The 26,160-nt window shown below is 40.3% G+C and overlaps 1 protein-coding gene and 2 long non-coding RNA genes across 4 annotated transcripts in view; 2 read left to right on the top strand and 1 right to left on the bottom strand.

The window, feature by feature from the left end:
* LOC310899976 overlaps positions 1-3,810 on the bottom strand; it is a 44,296-nt gene extending 40,486 nt beyond the window's left edge. Inside the window, exon 1 of one of the 2 annotated variants that reach the window (XR_014584742.1) lies at positions 3,796-3,810. This is a non-coding gene — a long non-coding RNA (uncharacterized lncRNA). Of the gene's footprint in view, positions 1-2,328; positions 3,749-3,795 lie in introns of those variants that run through there. The other variant, XR_014584743.1, reaches the window with a different exon arrangement.
* Positions 3,811-7,403: 3,593 nt separating this feature from the next.
* On the top strand, positions 7,404-25,942 carry COCH (cochlin). The gene is made up of 11 exons (XM_083837144.1): positions 7,404-7,600; positions 7,690-7,734; positions 12,975-13,131; positions 18,229-18,362; positions 18,714-18,776; positions 19,585-19,629; positions 19,718-19,865; positions 20,413-20,516; positions 21,286-21,512; positions 22,946-23,462; positions 24,183-25,942. The coding sequence occupies exons 1-11, from the start codon at positions 7,576-7,578 to the stop codon at positions 24,356-24,358; spliced, it is 1,641 nt and encodes a 546-aa protein (XP_083693270.1). The 5' UTR covers positions 7,404-7,575; the 3' UTR covers positions 24,359-25,942.
* LOC310899979 lies at positions 7,754-12,965 on the top strand. Its single transcript, XR_014584747.1, has 3 exons — positions 7,754-8,104; positions 8,311-8,416; positions 9,537-12,965. It is a non-coding gene; the product is annotated as an uncharacterized lncRNA (long non-coding RNA).
* Positions 25,943-26,160: the final 218 nt, after the last annotated feature.

The following is a 26,160-nucleotide window of genomic DNA, read 5'->3' as shown; positions in this document are numbered from 1 at the left end:
GCCCAGTGATGGCCTCCCTCACAGGGGAAGCCTGGTCCCCGAATCCCAAAAGCCGTCAAGCTGTGTCTGAGTGAGGCAACCCCGCAGCGGGACAGGCAGGAGGCCAGCCTCCCGCAGCAGGGCTTGAGCTTGCTTTGAAAGGAAAAGTGAAGGGGGGGCACACTCCAGGGAACCTCAAGACCCTATGGTCTGTCAAATTTCATCCATATTTTCTTGTCTATCATGTATTTTTTCTATCTTTAAATTCATGGTTACAAGAATCATAGAATCTGAGTTGTAAGGGACCCACAAGGATCACTGAGTACAACTCCATCATGGAGTCCAGCAAGCCCCTTCTGACATATATAAAGCTTCTGATAATTTTTATGTTCATGCTAAATAATTTTTATGTTCATGCTAATTGTCCTCTGTTTTGAAAACAAATCTTCCCTCAGCAATTTAGTTTTTCCAAGCTGGGAAATACTGACTGCTTCACGTACACTGAGTTTAAAAATTCAGCGTGCCTGTTCTACTTGGGCATTAGAATCACCCGCGGTATCAACGGATATACGTAAACATTTCTTACCGAACTCATTTCACAGCTATGAGCAATGCATGAAACTGCAGAAATAGCTGAGGAACTTTAAGCTTTATGAATAGTGAATTATTCGGAAAACAGAACTGTAGGAAGATGTTCTGCAAAGTAAGATTAAACCTGGTAAAAAGATTCAGATTTTCTACCCTTACCTAAAAGTAGTATCTTTAACTAAAAAAAAAAAGTCAAAATCAGATGTTTCATTTCAGAAAATCAGATTTCTTATTGATGTTTTCAAAATAAAATTACATATTCTCTACACACAATTGTATTTATTTCTTAATTAAAAGTTGACGTGGAAAAAATAATTTGGGGTCAAATGCAAATAAAATACTTCAATTTTTACTTCAGATATGAACCATTAATCTGTTATTTACTCTTCTAACTATAATCAGCGTCAAAATTGTTACTATAAAAAGAAATGACATACATCACAGTAGTAAAAGTAACAATATATAAAAATAAATGTGTAATTCAGAGGTAGAAAATACTGATAAAACTTGAGGTAATAAAATAAGAACTTCAAATCCCATGCCACATTCACATTTTAAGAATTAACTGGTCCTCCTGCCAAGCTGGAAGACACAAGAAAATATTTCCTCCCTTTTGATATCATGATCTGAATAAGATTCTAAGAGCCAACATAGACAACAGTGTCAAAAGGGAAATAAATCTCAATAAAACCAGAAGGAATTAAAACAAAAATCTGAGAACAAAGTGTACAAGTTTAAGGCCTTTAAATACTTTTTACAGGGTATGAGTCTCAGAGACATCAAGGTAAACATTGTCATAACCCACAGTACTCTTAAGATGTTTCCCAAATGTTCTGAACCGAGCGGTCCAATTCTAGTCCTGAAAAAATATGCCATCTATATGTGAAGGAAGTACCTTCAATTTCTATTGCAAAGGGTTACAACACCACCTGTTTTTAAGAATTCTCCTAATTTCTACGCTGATTTTTATTTCCAAACATGTTATATCTCATTCAAACTAGTAATAGCTGACAGGAAAAAAGAAGTTTCTACTTTTTGTGAGAGTGAAAATATGTATTCACGATTCAGTATGCCTTTTTTAAAATAAAGGAAGCATTGTTTTTTCTATCTTTTGGTCTCTCATTTTTTGCAGGAGAAAGTATTTCCTCTCTTTTGATTGCATGGTCTGAATGAGTTTTTAAGATCCACTTACCAAGAGAGAATATAGTGTTAAAAGAAGGAAATAAATATCCATGAAAACAGAGGGGACTAACAGAAATCTCTAGTGGCTCACAACTACCACTCACTTGAATATATTTTAAAGAAATTAATTCTTCACTCTGACACTATACTGAATACTCTTTAGACAATAAATCACCTCTCTTGGTTGACTGAAACCGGCAGAGGTAGAAGCCAGCATATTGTTTGCCCTCTCCTTTCAAAGTTCAGTTCTTTGAAAGGAAAGCAGAGGAGCCCATCCTTATACCAACACGTACATCAAACTGGCTTGTTCCTCACCTGCGCTTCACAACAAAGAGCAGCCTCACAAAAGGCAAAACCAACATCCTGCTAGCACAGTGCAAGAAAGACTGATCATAGAGCATAAGATGTGGAAAGCCTGAAGAGGATCTTAAAAATATGTAGCCTTTGTATCAAACATTCCCCTGGAAAACAACGTTTTGCTGCCAAAGGCAGACACATTATTTCACCAACAGAATCAGTCTATGTCTGCACATAGACTGAGACTGTCACACTTCAAGAAAACCATCACTTCACACATACCTTGTTAGGTGGCATCTTTGTATTTGTCCTCTTACATGTGGCTGCCCTGCAGTTACCTGCCCAAACAGAGCATGTGATAAACCTCACTAAGGAGGGGTCTGAACCATTCTAGTTTAAAACTATCCTCTGTTGCAAAGGATATGCATGTGGTAAAGTCTTGCTTTTGGCTGATTCAAGCAGAGTGAAGCAGCCTGACCAAGCACCCTTTCACACGTACACAGAACCAGATAAATCCAGACATCCTCAAGCATCATTGCCAGACACCACAAACTGTCCACAGGTTCTTTCCTCTGCAAGAAGAGTGGAGGCTGGCACTTGCCATTGCCTTTGGAGGAGGAAAGATGTAAGCGATTTACTGGCAGCTCTGCACCTTCCCACCCTTTCCATATCACAGACGTAGTTACTGCAGTGGTTGTGTTTTTCTCAGTGCATAGCTTGGAGTTATGGTAAATTAGTGTTGTGGTTGGTATTTCCCATGGTACAAAAATGTATTCAAATAACTACTGAAGGGGAAAAAGAAAAAACTGAAGGGCTAGAAAGTAATGAGGGAGAAATAAAGCTCCATCTTTTGCTGGAGACGAGGAGTAACTCAACTCTAAAAAATGCAGAGACCATCATAAAGCTGATTACTTAATTCTTACTGAAAGTTTGCTAAAATGTTTTAAACAATAGGTTCTAATGTGTTTTAACAACTGTGCTTTTCAGAAATTGCTAAGTGGCTGTCTTCAACCAGTTTTAAAGATAATGAAATACTCAGTAATGTTTGATTTTTTTTTTCTCTCAATGAATAAACTATAGCTAGACTTTCATTACCTTATTGTATTGAAAATCCCAACGAAATGTAGAAGAGTTACAAATGATTTTTTATTACTCTGACCAGGCAATCCCTGCCTGTCAGAATGGCCAGGCACTGTTCAGTTTTGGCAACGTGTACTTTTCCAGAATGGCAACAAATGTATGTTACAGAGGCTCTTTGCATGCTATGCATCTTTACAAATATTTCTCATTTCTTTATTTTTAATTTGTATATCACATCAATCAAGAGTAAAGGTAGCAATTGAAATTCTAACCCGGGGCTTATTGTTTGTTCCATTCTGCTCCAAAAATAAAGGATTGAAGTGGATAAACTGAATTCACTGTACCTTCATTTTTCACAATCAATAAATCTCTTTTCCATTTATGAATCGTTACAAATAATGTGTGCATGACGGAAAGACAAAGAATTCATTTTTTAAGAATGGCTACAGAGGGGTGTGTGTGTGATGCCCTGGATTACCCTCAAAATGTGCAGATGACCATTACCAAAGGAAGTGGAAGGAACAGCATGTTCACCAATTGCAGAGCCAGAAATAACAGAAGCCACAGGTTCAACAACAGCCATATGACTACAGGCAGGCTCTGCCTGGGCACTTCCCATTCAGGATTAACATAACGTTTATACGAAGCAGAAAAATCCACCTCACTTACCGAAAGCTATGTATTTCTCTAAGAAATGTGTGTCCCCGAGATGGGAATCAATACCTCTGGTTTCCTGATTGAACAGACAGATGAGTCCGCAGACTGGAAGTGCCAGGTGCCGAAACAGGATTTAAAATGCTTGGAAGTATGTCTTGGGTCTCATCCCAAAGATCAGCATCCCCCAGCTCTGACTGCAGAAGAAAGATCTTCTGACTGTCAGTTTGCTCCTGTTCACAATATCATTGCTGTCTAAAGTGAAACAGAAGAGTGAACATGCAGCAGATGGAAGCGGGGCCCTATGCTTGTCTTTATTAAGGAGTCCTCAATGTTTGCACCTAAGAAAAGTTTGCAAAATGCTAATAAAAATACATCTCTCAGCTAACAAAGGTCTTCATGATGTCCCGAGCTAAGCATCCAAGAATGAATCCAGAGTTATTAACTACATCTAAAATAAGCTTCCCAGTTTCATATGTTTTAAAAATTCATACATGAAATTCATTTAATCTATTTCCTATTATGTTTATTATTTGGTCCCCAAGCTTTATTTTTATGTTTGTATTGGTGAGATGTGAGACAATGACTGAAATGAATACAGTACTAAAATCCACCATAACAGACTGACTTTGAATTTTGCCTTAAAAAGATGATCCCTGCAAAGGACAGAGCGTGCTGCAGGGGCTGTGCAGAGGGCAGCTCGGTACTGATTACAGGTGAAAGGTGACTGCTCCTCTGCCCCGTTGTGAAGAGAGTGCTGACAGAAGAGGAAACACCTATCACCTGGTCCCTCCTCGCAGGATGCTTCAATTACAGTATAACCTTAATTGCTAATCTACAACATACAAACTGCTGGTAGAGGAGGGTCTGCTCCCTACCACGAACTGTTGGCTAACCGTCACGTGTGAACGCTTTCAAGGAGAGACTCGCGTGTATATAGACTGTCTCCCTCAGTGCTCAAAATGCTAGGCTAGTGCACTGGAGGGTGCTTCTGCGCTGCTTCGGGCAATGGTTAAAGGTACCCGCAGGAAAGCCTCCCTGGAGAGGAGGAGCTATCCCCGCTGCAGCGCACCTGTGGGCCTCAGCCAGCCACCAGGTTCTGGCACATGTCCGCGTGGTTTGAGACCTTCTGCCTCCAAAAGGAGGAGGATGTGCAGTTCCTAGACCAGAGTCACTGCTTCTGTTCTGAGTCATTATGTTTCTGTTTAGATTTACTAACAGGCTATTATTGTTATTATTACACTATGTTTCTCTTTAGATTTACTAACAGGCTATTAATTCAGAAAAAAAAATAATAATGGAAGTAATATGAAGGAATGTAACTAGAGTGATGGCATGAATTAACAAATCAAGCCCAAGGATGTCAGAAAAAAGGGCCATGTGCTGCGACTTTCGCCGTGTCCCTCTAGGGCCTTCAAATCGTTTGTCTCTGCTGGCACCAGACAGCCCAGAGCTGGGCACACAGCAGTGCTCTGCCACCACGGCACCAATTTGCCTGTGTCACACCAACACCCGTGCCCAGCGACCTTCCCGAGGCTGCACAGATTGAAACCCCGTAACACAAGCACCACTCGGTACCTCTTAAGCACAAAATTGAAAGTGACACCCGACAGCCAATATGTAAAACATTTTGCAGGGTGAACTAAGTAGACTTTGGGAAGAAAGTTTATAGAAAAGCATCGTAGGTCTTAAAGGAACACAGGGACAAAAGAGAAATGCAAAACCTCAGAAGATGAAGGGAACCAGCAAAAAGAAAAATGTCAAGAGGAGGGGAAGGAGGATTGCAATGAGGGTGGGTGAATGTATTTTCCCAGTGAGTGAACTGCAAGGCCAAGTAGTATGTAGGGCTGAAAGTTTAATTAGTACCTTCTTCTGTCCTGTTTGATCTTTGCACAAAGCCTTTCTTTACACAAAGGACAGAGGGGTTTCTGTGGTGCCGTACGGGAAGGACAGCCAGTGTCTCTCAGTGCAGGCATTTCCCGTATTTCCCGGAATAAACGGGATGCCTCTCCGTTTCTCCTGCTTTCCCCTCAGCCTCCAGAGGACTACATTCCAGGGAAATCTCACCGGATCATGAAACTGTGGTGAAACATTAGCCTGTGTGAGCACAGTCCCCCCGCACTCTTGCCCCAGATAAGACGTGGCAGTCCAAGAGAAGTTAATGCCTGCTGACCCCCCAGGGCCGGGCTCAAGCTCCAGTTTTCTGCCGACTTCATGAAGTCCAGATAGGGAGGATTCAAGCCCCCTTCCCTCCCTGAGCTGAGAGGAGGAAGGGGGCCGAGGGACAGAAGGCATTGGAAAGAGAGCGGGGTGGTCATCGATTTGCCACCACTGGTTTCAAGGCAATGGGGAAGACTTGCTGTCAGTGTTAACCATACAACAAGCATCGTCTATAAGACACTGGCTTCCCAGAACATTTTCTTAAAAAAAAAAAAAAAACAAAAACCAACAAACTCCCCCCCTCTCTTAGCTACCACACCTCTGAGAAACCTGCAAAATGTGAACCGAGGCCAGCACCAGAATGGGTGAACCATTGCAGAGCTGCGCCAAGTGCAGCTGGGCCTGTAGCGAGCACCTCAGGGAGAGGTGGACTCTCATGCCTGAGGACAGTGTTTTAGCAGCCTTTGGCAGCTCTTTAATTCACCACCGAAGACCAGAGGTGATCAACGCCCTCGGGTGAGCCTCTTGTTGAGGACAGAGCCGGCTAGAAGCCAGCAGTTCCTTGACAAGCTCCCAGGAGCCGGAGAAGCAGAGAAACGCCAGCAGAAGTTCCTGACACCTGCACCAAGTGCCTTGAATGGTTTTGCAATTGATACTCCCATAGGGGAAGAGCAGGTCCTAAGTGAAGCATCGCCACCTTTATTCCGCGTGGGCAGCACAAAAATGTGTTCCTGGGACATCAAAGCTGGGGGAGGTGGGGAGAGATTGGGTTCTTACAGCTTCTGCACTTCATTTGAAATAAAATGCGATTTTTATTTTTGTTTTACAACTTTCCCGGTGACGCTTCCCATGTACGTGCAGGACAGCTGTCACGTACCTGCTCTGCAGTACACACACAAACGTTGCACGATGTGCAGCCCCGGGTGGGCTGCGGCTGAGCCTGCTCACACCCTGACCAGGCTCCAGCACCTGCGGTTCTTGCTCTGCCCCGGCCCCCCAACAAGAAGCCTTTTTCTACAGGTTCTGAAAGCCTATTTGTGTTTGAAGGCTACTTCTAGGAGCAGCTGTCCCAGCAGAGGTTGAACAGTGAATGCTGGCAGCCAGCGAAGGACACAATTTTAAGAATTTTGTTGGAAGAGACTCTTTCCGATCCATTCATTAGTAACCCAACCGTTGCACACTCACACCAGTCAATACTTCACACCACGCACACATGCACTGAACTAAGTCGAAGCAGACTCTGAAGCATCTTTATTTATGGTGTGGCCGTTTTTAATGGAAACAAACACGTTTAAATCCAAGCTAAACCTGCAGACCCGCCACGCCACTGGCAGCTGGGGCACTGCCTCGGCTTCCCACCTGCCTGCCTCGCAGCGCCCGAGGACGCGGTGCCCGGCCTGAGGCGGTGAGGCGGGAGGCGGCGGGGGCGGCACGGCGGCACCTACGCGGCCCTGCCCAGCCGCCCAGCCGAGCCCTCCCATCCCAGCCCGGCCGCCCAGTCCCGCCCCGGTGCCCGTGCGCCCGGCTCAGGGTTTAAAGCCGGCGCGGGGCGGCTCTGGCGGTGTCGGTGCGGGCTCCTCTCCCCTCACCTCACGTCCCGTCCCATCCCATCCCACTCCGTCCCCTCCCGCCGCCATGCCGCTCGCCGCCCTTCTCCTCGGTGCGTACCGCGGCCGGCGGGGCAGGCGCGGAGCCGTGCTCCGACCCGACTCGCCCCGACCCGCCGTCCGTCTGTCTGTCTGTTCGCAGGCGCCTTCCTGCTCTGCGGCCCCGTGCGCGGGAGCGACGGCTCGGGTGAGTGTGCCGCCATCCTCCTCCTCCTCTTCCTCCCCTCCCGGGCTGCTCGGGACGCGCCGGCGGGGCACGGCGCTGCGGGCAGGGCTCGGAGCCAGGCGAAGGGGCCGGGGGGGGACGATGGCGAGGGGTGTGCGTGCGGGTGTGTCGGTGCGTGTGGTGGAGCCGGGCCCGCCCGGCAGCACCTGCCGCTGGCCGCGGCGCCGGTGCGGGGTTTTCAGGGCGGCCGGCCGGGCTGCGTGAGCGGCTGTGAGACGGGCTGCCCCGGAGCCGGAGCCACCCAGGGGGCCGTAGGGGGCCGTAGGAAGCGGCTCGAGGAGCGCCACCGAGGGACCGGAGCGGCCCGGCGGAGCCCGCGGCGGGCGCTGAGGTGAGTCCCTGTGCCGGCCGGCACCGCGCGGGGGGCCGGGGGGGGCCAGGATCGGCTGCCCGGGGTGTCTTCAGCCAAAGGTTTAGAAAATCGCTCTGTGCCACCCTGTGTATCACAGGACGGCCGTGACTTAAAAACCCACCAGAAATAAACAAAACAACAATGGGAAACCTACTGCAACCTCAATTCCTTGTCTTATTTCACAGGCGCATTACACGTTTAGTGTGAGCGGCCTGTCAGGAAGCACCTGAAAAGGTTTTTTTTAATAATCCCTGCTGCGAGGGCTGGAGAAGAAGCCTCCATAACCGGAAGGTATCTGGAACTAACTTAAGTTATGTTAAGGGAATGTTGGCAAATGTAATTTTTGCTTTTGTATTATTACTAAAAGTACCAGCACGTTTGCACACACAGTGTGAACAGTTAATGTAAGATACTGCCTCTCACCATTATCCTGAGCCTAAATTCAGCACAATTTGGTTATTGAGCTAGAAGCTTGCAGAAACTTTAAAAAACAAACAAAAACACTTAAATTCTGGTGTCTGAAGTAATGAAAAGAGTATCAGTTTCCTTGAATATCTACTGTATTTAGGCTGGTAACTGCTCAGGGCGGTCTTATCTCTCCTTGCGCTCCCCCTGAAATACCTAAGTTCAACAACTCTGGTTACTATACCCAAGACTGACCATATGGGTGGGTAAACACTGGCATATGACAGATAGTAAGCGAACAGAAGTTGATCAGAAGGTGCAAATCTCAGGCTGAAATAAGTAACATAGCCCTTACGCTTCCTTAGAAATTCCACTGCTCTTGTTCATGTCAGGATATGTACTTATCATTACATGAATTAGTGTGCAGTCTGTGAACATGCTTTCCAAAATATAAGTAGGTCTATTTCTATCAATATGGTTTTCTTCTGGTATAGATGATACTTGTAAGAATATTCCTTGCATAAAACTATATATATAAAGTTTGTTTGAAGCCTCAAGATGAAAACAAAGGACTCAAATTTTTCTTGTTTTAAAATAAATAAGTACTACAAAAATCATACTGAAGAAAAAAGTAAACCCCATTTTATGACCCATAAAGCTATTTTGCTCTAGGAATCCCTGCCCTTTTTTAATAACGTACACAGACATTTATATACTTCCTTACATAAATTCTGCTTTTCCAAAGCAATGCATGAAAATATCAAGGTTAGAAAAGCTCAAATTTTGTTTATAGTTTTTATTTTCCTAGTGTCTTAAGTTAGTGACTCTTGTCAAAAATGAACTGAAGACTCATTATAGGTGGGCATGAGAAACAGTTATTCAGAGCAAATCAGTATGTGGGATATAGCAGCAAAAAGATGGAAACTGATGGAATGACTGAAAGCATGGTTGTTGGATAGAAGTTTCAGGACAGAAGTGAGCCTTCACTTTTTTTTTTCTTTTTTAGGTCAACAGTGAAGGAAGACATTGATCCCTACCTTTAAATATGGCTTAAATCAGGAAGAAATGCAGTTTCTTTTTTTTTTTTTTTGTATTTTGTTTTTACAGTGTACCCTAATGTGGTGTGTTTCTGTGAGGCTTAAAGAGAGTGTGTGTCTGGTCATAGTGGGATTACGGTCACTTTATTGCAGTTCTGAAGGACTAATCTTAGGCTCATGTGTTCAGAGGTCTCTACTTTCCATCAGAGTCTAGACTGGTTAGGAGTCTAGGACCGACTCCTTTCCTGTAAATTGCAAGCTTATCATTCCTTCTTCTAAAAATACATGGATTTAGATTTTTAACTTCTAATGGTATTGATTATTGAGCTAGATAAGTATCTAGAGAAGCATTTCAAGTGTTACTGTTTTTGTGTTCTTAAATTACAGTGATTATGAAATAACTGCAACTTAAAACACTTTATAGCTAGCTATTTGATTCTGCACAGACGAAATACCTCCCAGATTTGGATATGTTAACAAAAACAACCACTCTTACATTTTAATAGTACTATCACATGAAATTATTAGTTATTATTATTAGAGAATTATTAGTATGTAATCTGGCAAAGAATTATTCTATATGATCTGGTATTCATGCATGGTTAATATACTCTCAAGTTCACATTGGATTGCTTGTGGTTTTATGGTATTTATTAACAGAAAAGAACAAAATCCACTGCAAAGTTGGTACCACTAGTTTTAACTTGTTACCCAGTACTTCTTATTTTCACTCTGCTGCTGACATTCCTAATGTTAGTCTCAGAATTATAGCTTATAGGAAACTGTATCTGCATAGCAAAACAAAATGAAACTACTGCTCTTTAACTAACAGCATGAGTACTTCAGTGTGTGTTACAAGTTGACACCTCCCCTTCCCCCCTTTGCTGATATAGCTGAGGTACGACCTGTTAAAGCCCCTAGCTACAGTATGTCAGCTGTTCACACAGCAGCAACTTGCTTTTTGCTCTGGAGCCTCCCCCATGGTGTAGATGAGGATTGTGAGTCTTTAGTACATAAAAATCCCATGGCTGGGCTACAGTGAGCGTCTGTGCTTTCATGGCTAGGGAAAACATAGCCAGATTCCACCCCCCACATCCCCTCCCCATCTTAAGTGGTATCAAAAACGTACAATGTTAGTCTGACACATGACTGTATTTAGCAAGTGCCTGCTAGTGAGAGAAATGCAGATCTCCAAGTGATAAGGAGCGTGTTAATTACACATCTGATTGTATTCGTATGTACAGCCTGACAAGGAATTCAGTCAGGCTGACTAATTAGAAGTGGCAGGTATTACAAATTCCCTGTGGTGTCTTGCACTTCTGGAAGCTAGGAAAATGTTCCAGGGTACATGGCACAGGTAGTACTATGTGAACAGATTACTGTTACTGCTCGTTGCAAGGATTCCTCCACGGATGTCCAGCCTTCTAGCTGCTGGTTGGTCTCACTAGTTGCCACTTGGTGGATGTTTGATTACTGCCCAGTAATCAGCTAACAAATTTGTAGGAGTTCCCTGAAGTGATCAGGGCACTCAAATGCAAAGCAAATTGACTTTCAGCATAACACCAATAACAATGCTTTTAACAATGAGAATAATGAGCTTTTAGGTATAAGCATGGTGATTCTGCTTGTTTTTCAGGCTTTTGTTTTTAAGGGAAATGTATAAGACTAGCATGTGGAGGATAAGAGGATGTGAGTAAAACTTATTTTTAGGATATCTGAGAATCAGACTAAATCACTTTACAGTGATTTTGAAGGCAGGGAAAAAGTAGAAGTATTCCCTGCTTTTTCTCTTCTTCACCCAGACTATGTAGATACATTTAGTGCATTTAACTAACATGTATGTGCTGACAGATAGCAGCAAAGATTTTTCAGGAAGATATGATTAGGTAGCTTACTATAAATGCAGTATAGCATTAATGAGGATTAGGTATATTTAAATGCAAAACTACATGTATGTTCTCTAAATATTCCTAGATCTATGCAGCAAGTGTGAACACACTTCACTGTGCACCTCCAGCTGTAGATGTTCTGCTTTTCAGCTCTAAAGTCAGTGGGATTAGCAGGAGGCACCAAGGCGGCATGCTCTCTTCCATCTGCTGATTAGGAACAGCATATGCTCCAAAATCATTCTTTCAAATAACAGCAGCTTATGTTAGGGTCAGTAAACACCCTAGGGTAAGAGTCAAAAGAGTGGGCAGGGAAGCAGGCAAGAGACCAATCACTAATCCCCATAATCATACTCTTGTTGTGGTGTATGCATGGATTCATTAGCCAGACTGTCAGCTCTCCTCTTAATAATGTGGAAAAAGTAATTTTCTGAGTGCATATAGAAAAGGTTCTTGCACCTGCTAGTGCTCAGTGATGACAACGTTTACTCTTAGGAATTTCAGAATAAATACCCAGTCAGTTATGGGTTGAACTTATGATGCTGAATTAACGTTGATCAAAGCTAAAACCCTAACCTGCTGTGCTACCAGACTGGCTGAATTGGCTGTGCTGTGCAGAGGTAGGATGGTAGTTAGGCATCCAAGATAATGATGTCTAAATTTGCAAAAGGAAAAGCTTCAATTTGCCAGGCAGAATTGTACACTGGTGTAAATCTGCGTATGTAGGTGCGTGCACATGCAAGCACAGTAAGGGCTCAGAGATGACTATCTGGGGAGCAACTTTAAAGAAGAAAAGGTGGAGTTCTTTGTGAGAAAAGCATGTGCCTAGCACAAACAAATTCCATCTCTGTGGGTGAATCTGACTGTTCTTGGCACAAGGGTCATGATGTGATCTCTGTTGCAGTGAACTGATGTGAATGCTCTAGATGCTACTTGTATTACTGGAGCAGGGAGACGGATGCTTTTTTTTTTTTTTTTTTTAAACACTGACCAGCAGGATTTGTTGCAGAAGCTAAGGAGATAGATGCTATGTCAGCCTGCTTCATGAATATCCCTGGACCGAGCTTCCCAAATGACTCCCGGATGCCCCACAGCTGGAGAGCACTGTGGGGACGTCCGAGGCATTCAGTTTCAGTCTCAGCGAGTGCCACCCACTCTTGTGTTCCACCTCTATGGTCTTCCCCTTGCCTTTACGTCTGTGGTAAACCTGCACATGTTGTGAACCACTGCCATTCTTTTCCGCTGTAGTATTTCCTGGATATTATTCTAACATTCAATGCTGTTTGCTTTTTTTAAATGCTTTTCCACCCTGCCTCTCTCGTAATACGTGTTCTTCCTTGTCATAGCTGCATAATCCTAAGTGCCAGAGATCCTTACAGACATACTAGAGCACAAGATGAAATGCTGTACTTAATTCCAAATCCAAACATTTAGATTTGGATACGGTAGAGAAGGTGGTTGTTTTATTTAAATAAAAAATAAGATTTTCAGGTCACAGGTTTTTCTTTTTTTTCCCTGTAGTTTCTACTGCTATCACATGCTTTACAAGAGGACTTGACCTTAGAAAGGAGACAGAAGAAGTCCTTTGCCCAGCAAACTGTCCTCTGTGGCAATTCTATGTCTTTGGAGATGGAGTTTATGCCTCCCTTTCCAGTGTCTGTGGAGCTGCCATACACAGGTAAGGCAGACAGTCAACTGTTAATCCATGTGTTAAGCAAGTTTATATAGTCTTGCTGCACTTTTATATTTGAACCTTTTGATGACATCATAATAAAGACTTCTCTGGACTTCCAAAACCATGCTGACATAATAGGAATGCCATTAGAACAGAGCACAACAGAAAAGAATGGCTGGGTGGTCTGCAAGTTACCTGAGTTGTGCTGAAATATTCCTGAAAACAACAAAACTAGTGACGTAGCAGACAGGCTTTCACTGTAAGACAACTCAAGTGTCACTGGTAGACATACAAGGATGCAGTGTAAACAGTAATTAATGGGAGAATAAAAGCAGACTTGCTTTTTTTTACTTTAATTTATGAGATCTTTCCTGAAACGGCTGAAGTCAGTTTAAGCTCCTATGCAAACAGACCTATCCATGATCTAGGTGAATGTGATCTGTAAAGATTATTAATTGTAATCAGAATTATGTTTTTTGTCACAGTATTTCTTCTCTGACACTTCCTTGATGGGCATCAAACTTGATGACTCATAATTAGATCATTGGTCTCTTAATTAGACCAACAGCTAGCCAAACTCATTCCCATATCAAACAGAAAACTGAAGGCTAGGAAATGTAACCGGATAACCCATGTTAAATAGATGTCAACAGAATAGTAGTAATTCCCCAGGTGAAAGAAAACAGGCTGGCAGAAATCTTACTGAGGTTATCTGACTTTTTTAAAATGAAGAATTACTTATTTGAAAGGTAAATTCTTTTTTGAATCAATTTTAAATAATGGAACACTAGACAAGGCAGCTAGAGATGATGTGATCTATTTCAGGTGCCTGTGGAAGGTAGAATGATTCCTGTCAGACTGATGTTAATACTTTGAAAAAGCTTTTTGGCTATTAGAGGAGAATTCTTAGCTTCATCTGTTAACTGGCTGTAAAAAATTTACTTGTTCATTTAGAACTCATCGCAGAATGATTCAAAACTGCATGTTCTAACTCTGGAGTGGACTGACACTTTAGCAATAGTAATTTAGATTAGACTTGAGGAAAAAGTCTAGCAATAAGGACAGAGTAGATGGCCTGGGGTATTGAAGGAATTGGACTGAACAGTGCAGTTTCTAAGAAGATAGCCATCTGTCTAGAAGAGCTACAAAACTGTCATCCTAATTTGAACTGAAAGTACAAACTAGATTATCCTGCACATTTTTCCAAACTTCCTAGATTTCTGTAATTAAATATTACAACTATATTTAAAAGTAAGACTTAGTCATGCACACAATCCAAATTATTTTTGTCAAGAGTCTCTACTGAAACCAAAGTAAATATATTGAGGTATCATACTTACTACATTTGAGATTTTTTAAAAAATGATTAATTCTATGAATGAGATTTAATTGGCATTTGTGGATGACAACATAAGTTATCCAGAATCTCCTCAAACATCACCAAACTTCTTGAAACTAGTCTTTAGTTTCTAGGTACATTTATATTAACTTATGCATAAACTACAGTTTAAAAAAAAAAAAATCAGTCTTACTCTATTTGTGCATTCCAGATAAGACTACTGTTACCCATGCAGAAAGGCTGAAACTGTTCTTAAAAGCTTCCATGGAACAAAGCATTTAAAAGAAATGGGGGCATAGTTATACTCTCTTCTTACTCCCAAGCAACAGGAAGAAACTCTTTCAAAATACAGTTACGATGCTGAACTCTGCTATCAGAGTATTTTTGAAATTTAAAAACTATCTTCTAGTCTGTTATTTTGGTGTAAAAACTCCAGTTTGTATGTGTTGGGTCCTAATTGAAGCCTGATTCCTAAACTTCTACATACACCAAATAATGCTTATTCCTCCGAGTAGTTCCATTACGGTGATGTGATTTTTTTCTTGCAGTAATAACAGTACATAGTGCATTTTAAAGAATTGAGCAGAATTCAGTTACTACTCCAGATGAATAAGCTTTCTGCCTGCTTTAGTTTGTTATATTTGGCTTTTTATCTTTTTCTGTCCTTATTTTATGTGCAATTATTCTCAGGAAACAGAATGTTTGTTTAGTATTTTTCTTTGTCTGGGCAGAAGAATATAAGTTTTATTTGTCAGGGAAGAATGGAGAACCTCCTACCAGGCTGACGCTACGTAGGCATAAAGAACTGAGTTAAATCTACCACTGAGTGATTAATTGAATTAATAATCAGAAGGGCAAATTAAGGACTAGGTTCTCAGCTTGTGCAGTTCTGTTCTAGTGCCAATTCCACTAAATGGAGACCTAACCCTATGTTGCAGTCATTAGATGCTCAATAGGCATGCAAATTTTTTTAGAACCTTCATAACTAGTCACAGGGTGGGAACGCTTGTAATGAAACATCAGGTCCCCAGAATTCAAGTGAACAAAAGCAAGTCATGGTGTTACCAAGTTGGCCACAAACTAACCACAAAGACTGGCCACTGAGCTGCCGCAGTGTTCACTACAAGGCTATTGACAAAAACCTTGTCAGCCAGAGGGGATGGGCTTCTGAGCAGCAGCAGTAGGCCCCCTGGGAAACTTTGATATATTGGCTGCTTCTGCTGCTGTGCCTTGTTTCTTGCCAAAAGCAATAGAAGTGCAGAGGAGACAGAAGAAGCAGAACCTAGAGGGCCAGAAGATGCTGGCACGAAACCCAGAACGGCTCCAAAGCACTGAACTGGTGGCAGGCAGCAGGAGCCTGCCGTTTAGAGAAGGGGAGGATGCTTCTTGAGCCGTGGAGAAAGGTGAATGATGTGGAAAGAGGTTGATACATCTACTGGTAATAGAAAGGAAAGATGAGAATTTGGCTGGCTTGTCTGTTTTTATCCCCCTGAAGGTAACCGCTTTCATCCAGGGATCCTGTAGGAAATGCCAGCTGCTATCGTAGCCAGCACTCAGCAACGGTAATGGGAACTTCAGGTCAAAATTCTGCTCTCAGGCAGCACGGGAGACCTTGCTCTTTCTCTTTTCTCCCTTCTGGTGGGGAAAAAAAAAAAAAGAGCAGATTGGCCACCCATAGATACATTTGATAAATGTAATTATTAGCAAAAAACATACTCTGCAACAAACATCGTGCTTCTGGACTGTAAGACCAAGTCTGCTCAGTATGTATTTCTTTCAACAGTCTACTTGCAGCACTGCTGCCCTTGGGTTTGGGGCTTTTCCTTAGAGTAGCACATCTCTGTTCATATCTATTTCTCTTCACTCTCTATTAGGATAAATGTGAGGTGCTGTTTAAATTTGCCAACATAATCATCTGATTTTAAACTAGCATTCAGGGCAACTTTACTGAAGTTTCTTTGTCTATACACTGTATACAGTATTCTTAGATAAAGTATCTCTGTATTTTGAAACTACCATAATCTTTAAAGGTACAAGAATTAAATACATATATATATAACCATAGTTCCCTTTAGAAATGCAAATCACGTCTGTGAATCAGGAATGCATTTTAAGTAGTCCACAAGGAGACTTATGTGGAAACTGCCACAGATGCCCAGAGCTCAAATTACCATAACTGTGCAAGATTTTCTAAACTCCAGCCTTGATTATTCTACTTTCATGATGTTTTAAATCAGATGAGGCTGGGACTCTCTTCAAGCAGGAAGACAAACAGATAAGAAAAATAAACACAAAGGCACACATTGCTGTGTTTCAATTATCTTGAAAAGGTTGTTTGTTTCCCATGCTACTGTACCTGCCCAAATACCATGGACCATTAAGCTTTTCCTTCCATTTAAAGAAGCTCAACATTGAATTTTGGCTCCTAAAAAATAATATCCATTCTTTCAGCACATAAAAAGAAATCTAAAAAAGAATTCTGATGCCTGTGACTATCACAACAACCCCTCTGCCTGCAAAAACAATCAATGGAAGTTCTCTCCCTGGGCAGCTTTTAACCCTGAAGTTTCCTAAATGTGTAAATCTAACATCCCGTTGGGTATTCACATAATCCTCTATGTCCTGATAGTGCTAACAGGCTCAGCACGTAAGCATCAGCAAGATTTTCCAATTAGCTGTATCCTCGTTTGTCCCACGTGACAGGCAGATCTGGCAGGCAATCTCAGAACCTGCTCACTGAGTCCTGAGATGAAAATCAACAAGAGAAAAATGCTAGCAGCCTTCTCTAAGAAGGTTTCAGCCTCAAATCTCTTCTTTTTGGAAAACGTCGTCCATAGATTTTGCTACAAGTTTTCTTGTCACTTCTACATTTCTGAACTGACTTTTATATGGCATTAAGGAGTACAATAGTCTTATGATACCGAATATGACTTTGTAAGATACTTTTAATCAGTAAGCTTCTTGGTATTTTTTTTAATAACCTATTAAAACTGTATTTAAGTGGTATGCTTAAACAAATGGAAATAGCTGTGATTTGTTAACTATTTCTGAAGTATTCTGAAGTTGCAATTTGTGAAAATCACAGAGCTGAACAGCATCTGCTGTTGATATACCATTTGCGAGTCTAGATGGAAAACAATCAGGAATCTTACATGGATTGAGTTATTAACTTGAATTCTATTTATTTCAGATTTCACACTTAATTTTTGCTCCAGGTGAATGAGAAGAATAAGATACTTTACGCTCTGTTCCTACATTTATCAGTAATCGGATGGCTGCTGTCAGCAATGCCTGCCATTTCTGACTGTAGTCTGTGTGGTTGCGTAACACAATATCCTACATACAAGTTACTACTACAAGCAGCATTTTTCTTCTAGTTTTCTTAGCTTTGGTCACTTTGCAGTCAGGTGTAACAAATTTTGGTTTGGCCACAAATATTCATGAATCATAATGAACTCAAATACATTTTCCTGTAGCTCTTACCTTTACCGTTCTTCTGCTTCAGTTTGAGCAATTAGAATTTTTGAATTTCCTGATAATTGTCTGTGCTTCCTAATAAAATGTCTGAGTGATGCTCTGTGGAATATTTTCTCTTAACCTTTTCAGTATCTTATAGTTTATTTTTGCCTGAATGCAACCTTCTGCCTATATGGTACCATTTTCAGAAGGCTAGTGTCCAATATACTAATGATGGCATAATTTTATTGCATTTTCTTGTGACTAATATGTCTGATTCATAACAACTTTTTTTTGTGTCTCAGAGGGGTGATCACCAATGCAGGAGGACCTGTAAAGGTACAGACTCTCCCAGGACAGGAAAACTACCCTGCTGTAAATGCCAACGGGATCCAGTCTCAGGTGCTCACTAGATGGGCTTCGTCTTTCTCAGTGACTCGTAGGTGTCTAAAAACTTACTACTTCGCAAACTGTATTTCAAATATTAACATAGATTTAGGAAACTTCCTCAGTGCACCTGTATATAGAAACAAATGTGACTGGTATATGAAATGTAATCAAAGTTTTTACTTCTAACTCATTTTATCTTCACGTTTCCACGCTTTTCTTAAAATAATACGGTTCCAGCTAGGCTAGTCCACGTAGATTATGCAGAAAAATTATTGGAAATAGTCTAGAAAGACTACTGCAAACCCAGTATTCTTCAAGCACTCATAACTTCTTCTAAATACATTGAAATAGTGATATAACGATTCCATGATATAAATTCATTCTTCCAATATTTTGGCAGCTACCAAGAATGTAGCACTTGAAGCAGTGGGACGATCAGTATCAACGGCACGTCCTTCTACAGGTACAAGCTCTCTCCAACATGTCTTGTTTCATGGAATTTATTTTTTAAAGAAAACATAGGTACAATATCTGCCTTGACATGTCTTGCATCAGCGAAAGGAAGAATCATTTGTAATCAGTGAGATTGATTCTGATTTCAGCAGTGTTCATGTAAATGAAGGAACACTTAAATTTGGAAAACTAGTAGATAACGTAACAGGAGGAAAGAGTTTGTGAGCTCATAGGATATTCATTCCAATTAAGTGACAGAGAAGACATTATGCATTCCTTCTTACAGAACTACTTAACAGCTAAGGGTTGTCAGGACTTACTTAACAGAAATTTAGATGTTGTGTGGATTTCTCCGCAGAACATGCTGCCAGTAAAAGGCTAGATCAGTTTTTATGAAGGCTAGTGGTATATACATATTGGACTTGGATCATGTTTGCAAACAGAACATTTGCTTCATTGTTTAAGTCCCAGCTTGCTTCCAAAACATTAAAATTGAACAGCAGATTGCTAACTGAGAAAGAGAAGTGGCAGCACTTGGGATGCTGAGCTACAGCAATTTCTGTATGTCTTCCTGTACACGTTTTGATATTCAGCTTGACAGGTGCAAGAAAGGAAGGTTAAACAGTTTCATTTGAAAAAGAATATTCTCCAAGGAGCAAAGCAATAGTAGTGAAACTTTAATTATTACACTGATGGAAGGGTGATGCAGTCCCATGCCAATTTTTACTGAGGATAGATTGCAATGTAATTCTTAGACTAAGCTTCTTCGATTTTGTCTTAATGTTCTTAAATGATCCGTGCTGTTTTCTTCATTGAAGGCAAAAGACCTAAGAAGCCCCTTGACAAAAAGGCTGGGAACAAAGGTAGGAACCTACAGGTTTAGCTTTTGAAAAGCAAAATCATAACATTCACTTGGTGCTAAGTTAGTCTAATTATTTTGGATGCTCACAGACTGTAAAGCTGATATTGCATTTCTCGTTGACGGAAGTTACAACATTGGCCAACGTAGATTTAATCTGCAGAAAAACTTTGTTGGAAAAGTAGCAGTGATGTTGGGAATTGGAACAGAAGGGCCTCACATTGGAGTCGTACAAGCCAGGTAATAACAGATGTACACAAAATATAACTGAGTGATTAATAAGAGAAATCAAGTAATGTAACACTGTATTTTGCAGAACAGCGTTTGCTCAGTAATGGCAAATGAATAGCAAGAGGAAAAACTCCAGCTTGCAGCACTGTTTTCTCTGTGCTATGTTGATGTGTTCATGTGAGAAGACATGACAAATTTGACCATCTGCCTTTGTGATACTTGTGTAATTTTCAATTATACCAATGCATTTAGTTTAACTTCTGACACGTTCAAAATTTACTTCTGGATATATTTTAAAACTAGTATTTTCAGCTGCTTAATAAGCTTAAGAATCATCCTGTTCTTAATTTATCCACCCAGGTACATGATTCCTTATGCTAAGTAAGGATTGTGAGAATTATTAAGTGAGGAGCATACTTCTATTTTAGTAATTAAAATGGAGAGAAGAGTATATTTGAGCAAGAACAAAATGATTCAAATGCTAATTTAGCTTGCTAATGCCACAGTGATATGAAAAGTCAACTACGTAGTTTATTAATGTTTTATTTTTCCACAGTGAACATCCAAAAATTGAATTCTATCTGAAAAACTTCACTTCTGCAAAAGAGGTTTTGTTTGCCATAAAGGAATTAGGGTTCAGAGGAGGCAATTCTAATACAGGTGAGTTCATATGTCAATGAAAATAGAAATTACGTCTTTACATATCAATATGTATTTACTTATTTATGTATACATATATACTGAAGTACTTATTATTCTGTTAGGTAAGAAAGTGTTTTAAATACCACGTTTATCTTAGGTTCAACATTTTTCCACTAGAACATTGCCATATTTTCAATTTCATTTTCAGAAGTCAGGGTTACTTATTGTATGCCTTATTAGAGTACAAGTTCCAGTATCATTTCCTGTGCTTAAAGAGTAATCAGTTTTTCACTGGTAACAGTGATAGTTGAGACAAAATCATATCTAAAAGGCTTAACATTTCTTTCTTGTTGTATGGCTAATTTAGGAGTTAGAGTTCTCTGTGAATAAAGAGTAAGCGGTTGTGAAGGGATGTTTGCCAACTATGGAAACTGAGCTCTCCAGATATGTTGAATTTCACAAGCTAAATATAAGTAGCTTCTCAACCTCTTCCTTCCAATTCATTTGGCAGACGCTCATATATCTGCTTCCTAGTATAAAACAAAACCTGTGGGGGAAAAACATTTCAGTGTGTTGTTTTTTTTTCCCCTCAGCTTTATCAGTTTTTTAATAGGGTATAGGTTGCTCAAGTTTCATGAGTGCTGAAATATCCTGGGACACTATTTCACTGTTACGCTGGATTCGTTCTGTAGTCATAACTAAAATCCAGGACAATTTCATATAGGAAATTGGTACAAAAATGTAATTGTATTGTTTCTTTTTTTTTTTTTTTGCCATTCAAAACTAGGGAAAGCTTTGAAACACACAGCTCAGAAATTCTTCTCTTTGGAAAATGGAGCACGCAAAGGAATACCCAAAATCATTGTAGTGTTTCTAGACGGCTGGCCCTCAGATGATATAGAAGAAGCTGGTATAGTGGCCAGAGAATTTGGAGTCAACGTATTCATTGTATCTGTAGCAAAACCTACAACGGAGGAGCTGGGAATGGTACAAGACATTGCTTTTGTTGACAAAGTAAGAGAATATCATTATTCAATTTTCATGCATGGGTATGATTCTAGAGAATTTACTTCATGCTAGAGTCCTAATGAACTTATTTTTACAAATTTCATAAAATATATTCTCTCAAAACTATTGAGACTATCAAAATACCAGGACTGCAAATTTTGGGTAAGCCTTTTAGTTTCTTCTTACTAAGTTATATGCTTCTGCTGGCTTATTTTCTTGCTAATGAGGCTGCACCAAGGTATCAAAATGCTATCACACTTCTCCCAGTTCAGAGTCTTGGCCAAATTGTAGCTCTTGGACTTTGTAATTACATGAAGATTTCTAGAAGGGGATTCCCCTACCTTAGGCATAGGTAAATGCATCAAAACAATTAAACTCGGGTGTGATATCTTCAGTCCTAAAATGGCAGACAGGGAGGCATATCTTTCAGGACCTGCTCTATGGAGGATTATTTAGTTACTTTCACTACAAAGACAGGAAAGATCGAAAAACACTTCCTAACAAGTTCACATGCAAGATTATCTTGGATGAAGAGCTTTGGATCTTGCTCCATACGAGTTAGCATAGGAATTCAAACGCAGGTCTTACTCCCACAAGAGCTTTCTAAGTGCTAGTTCATTACGTAGGTTTTCACAGGGAGGTTTTAGGTGTCTAATTTCTGGAGAAAGTTCACAGCTCAGAACATGAACCTAATGAAGCACTATTCCTCTGCTGTTTGCATGCACAAGACAGCTTGTTTCTGATCTGGGGCAGGTCCAACTCTCATGTACTTACAGGCACAGAAAGACATGATCTTATGTGACCGAAGCCTGCCCTCCCTTTCTGCATTTTGATCTTAGCCAGATAAGTTACCACCTCGGAGAGCTGATTTTAAATCGAATCCCCTTCTCAATTACCTGCATTTTACATGTATACTATGGAAGCCAGAGGAAAAAAATTTTACTTTGAATGACCTGGGACTATATTTTCTACTCAACTGCGTATCTGTGTTTATGATGCATTACGGATTAAACAAAAAAAGTGCTTACAGCATTAGAAGGGAAAACACAGACACCTAACTTCCAGTGGATAGGGAAAAATGTAGAACTTTCAATCCTTTGGACATTCAGTAGCCATGACTTACTTCCCTTTCAAAAAACCTAATTGAAATACCCAGTTGTTACAATTCTCATTAATTACATGAAATTATTTGAAATTTCTGGAGGAGGCAGGGAGGCATACTTCATTTAATTATTTGATAAAATAAGTTAGAGCTTTCACTGACCTAATCTACAGGTGTTCGTCCTGAACTTCTTTAAAAACAAACAAAAGAACACCCCCAAAAACACCATAAGGCTCCAATTCAAACCTGCCTTTGGAAGAAAATCACATAGGTGTATGCTTGGTATCCACAGAACTGCTGCTTCAATATTCACCTTGTGACTTTTGTTTTCAAACAGGCTGTCTGTCGAAATAATGGCTTCTTCTCTTACAACATGCCCAGCTGGTTTGGTACCACCAAATATGTGAAACCTCTTGTCCAAAAGCTGTGTTCACATGAGCAAATGTTGTGTAGCAAGACATGCTACAACTCTGTCAACATAGCCTTCTTGGTAGATGGCTCTAGCAGTGTTGGAGACAGCAACTTCCGCCTCGTGCTTGAATTCATCAGCAACGTTGCGAAGGCTTTCGAGATCTCTGATATTGGTTCCAAAATTGCCACTGTGCAGTTCACATATGATCAGCGTACTGAGTTCGGCTTCACAGACTATACCACAAAAGAAAAGGTCCTCTCCGCTATCCGGAACATCCGCTACATGAGTGGTGGCACTGCGACTGGTGATGCCATTTCTTTCACAACCAGAAACGTATTTGGGCCAGTGAAGGATGGGCCTAACAAAAATTTCCTTGTTATTTTGACTGATGGTCAGTCTTACGATGATGTTAGAGGACCTGCTGCTGCTGCACAAAAAGCAGGTAAATGATTTTATGATTAAAAGCAGCAGGAGTTGATTCATACAGCTCCAGCAAGCAAATCAAGTATCATCATTGTTTTAAATTTAGCCAAATGTGGGTTCTGAGGAACTGTTCTCCATTACAACGAAACATCAGTGATGTGAAACTAGGTATGTAGCCATAAGTAGACTCGCTCATGGCAACTTTGTTTAAAAAAAAAAATACAGCCAGTCTACTTTCCTAAGCAAGAGAAATCAGTAGATTAAAACCAAAGAGCCATGTAGTGAAGTTCCAACTAGCGATGGCATCCAATGGCATTATTTCTGTTCTCCATCATCATCTACGAGTGAAATAAGCAGTTTTGACCAAAAAGCCTCTTGGGCTTCTGATGCTTGAAAACTCTCAGAGTACACAAACCATCCAGATTTACTTTCAAAATTGTTCTAAACACTGTTTTTTGTGTTTCAAGACTTACTATGTCACTGCTGGGTTCATATCTACTACTACAAAACAACTCATGCTAACTCTTAGGATATCCCCTATTTCCACCAGGATTCTTACTGAGACACCTCTTTAATTCCTGATACTTGGTGGCAAAATCTAATCATCTCTGACAGCCTGCAGGTGCAGAAACACTCATTTCTGATCCAAATTAATTCATGGTTGTAGAAGCTGTTGTTTTTCTTGTAGCCATAGACAAAATGGTCTTACTTATTTTTTTTCTGTACTGTTGCATTGTAGGAATAACAGTCTTCTCTGTTGGCGTTGCCTGGGCACCTCTGGATGATCTGAAAGACATGGCTTCTGAACCAAGAGATTCTCACACTTTCTTCACCAGGGAGTTCACTGGACTGGAGCAGATGATTCCTGATATTATTCGAGGAATCTGTAAAGATTTTTTGGACTCTAAACAATAAAGCAAAAATCTGCTGTTGGATATTACTTTTCTGAAACTGAAGATTTATGAAACCGAAATGGTCCCTCTAAAGTGCAGATGGTTTATTCTTACATATGCTGTCGTAGTGTAAGGGATGAAGAAGGGCTACTTTCTGTAGTCAGTAAAGGATTCGTGTGAGCTTGTTAGAAATTGTACTTGATAGGGAGAAGCAGAATTTGGCCAACAGCTCTTATTACTTTCAATACATTTATAGTAGCCCAAGTTTAAAGCTAAGCATATTGTGCACTTAAGGCTATCACATAGCAGCAGAGGAAACAATACAGCTCTGACATTTCTGTTGTCACTTACTAGATGTCTTCTTACAAGGTAAACATAATATAATTTTAAATACACAGTACTACCTGTCTTCTATAAGCCTTCTGTAGCTTATGATTCTGTGTCTTTTCAAGGAGTTCTCTTGATAGTATGAAGTACTCTCAGTGCTTCAGTTGTGCAACATCCATTATTGCCAGGCAGCTTAAGAAGAGGTATGAGAGATTGTGGCTAAACAGTCTGTTTTACTAGTTGAGATTTTGCTGTGGTGAATGATAGTGCCATCTGGTTGGCAAAGTTTACACCAAAAGACATTTAACTTATACCCACAGATTTCTGTGGATCTATGTTGTTGACTTCTGGCACAGGGTTTGAGAAGTACTTACAGCACAGTATTTCTTTTTGAGGATCTGGGTCCTAAGTAATACTACTGCTTCCTACACCACTAAGTCAATAGTGATATTGCTAACGTATCTGATAGCCTAGATTTTCTCTCTCTACTGCCTTGTACTGTCTTTATTTTAAAAAGTTGTTATTGGCCAGATGGTTACGGAGAGGAACCTTGGGCAAAGAGATTAAGTTAGACCACACACTGGGGAATGAAAACTTTCAAATTCAAATCCAAAGGCATCTCCAACCTTGAAACACAACTGGTTTATATCAGGTTACATGGTTAGGGAAGAAGAGTGCAGACAGACACAAAAGAGGGATTCACTAGCTCACAGAATAACGTATTTCTAACATTAGTAAAGACATTTTCAAAAAATTGTGAGATTATCTGAAGAAGAAAGAATAGTCTTATTGAAAAGGGGCTTTAATTTGATTACGTGCCTAGTAACATATTGATATTTTTATGCCTACAGGCAGGGGGTTAAAATGATTAAATATTTCAGAGTTCTTTCAGATACCTGGAGAGAATAATGTCCTTCAAGAATTCTTTAGAAAATTGTTTTTTGCAAGTAAGATACACAGCAGAAAACAAAATAGCACTTTTCCTACCAATCTAGGGTTTCTTTTTTTCCTTTTTTTTCCCCTCTTCTTTTTTTGTGCTATTGATTGTAAAATTCTTAGTAGTTATGGAGTGGCACAGAAGGGATTGTATTCATCAGGCTTTTGTTGTGTATTTTTAATAACTTATGACTGGCTATATATTACACTAAACATGAATATGAATGGCAAGGATGCCTTGTATTTTTCTATTAATTGTTATCCCTAATTTTGTTATGTGTTTATAGATAAGAGTATTTAGCTATTGCTGTATAAATTCATTTACAATAACAACTTTGTGCAACAGTTTGATTCATTTAGCATAAATTTTTTATAGAAATTTATATATTGCAAGGAACTGAGACTGCACATTTCAATATCCTGTAATATAAAAGTATTTTTATGACGAAGCTCAAGCAGTATAGCTTGAATAAGTTGTATGTAATGTTTCCTGTCTGTATTATTTTAAATCCCCAGTTTGGAGAAAAAAATTCTAAATTATCCTCAAAGTGCAAGGATACG

This window comes from Anser anser (assembly GCF_964211835.1).
Source record: "Anser anser genome assembly, chromosome: 5".
NCBI lineage: Eukaryota > Metazoa > Chordata > Aves > Anseriformes > Anatidae > Anser > Anser anser.
This window is presented reverse-complemented; position numbering and strand designations above follow the sequence as displayed.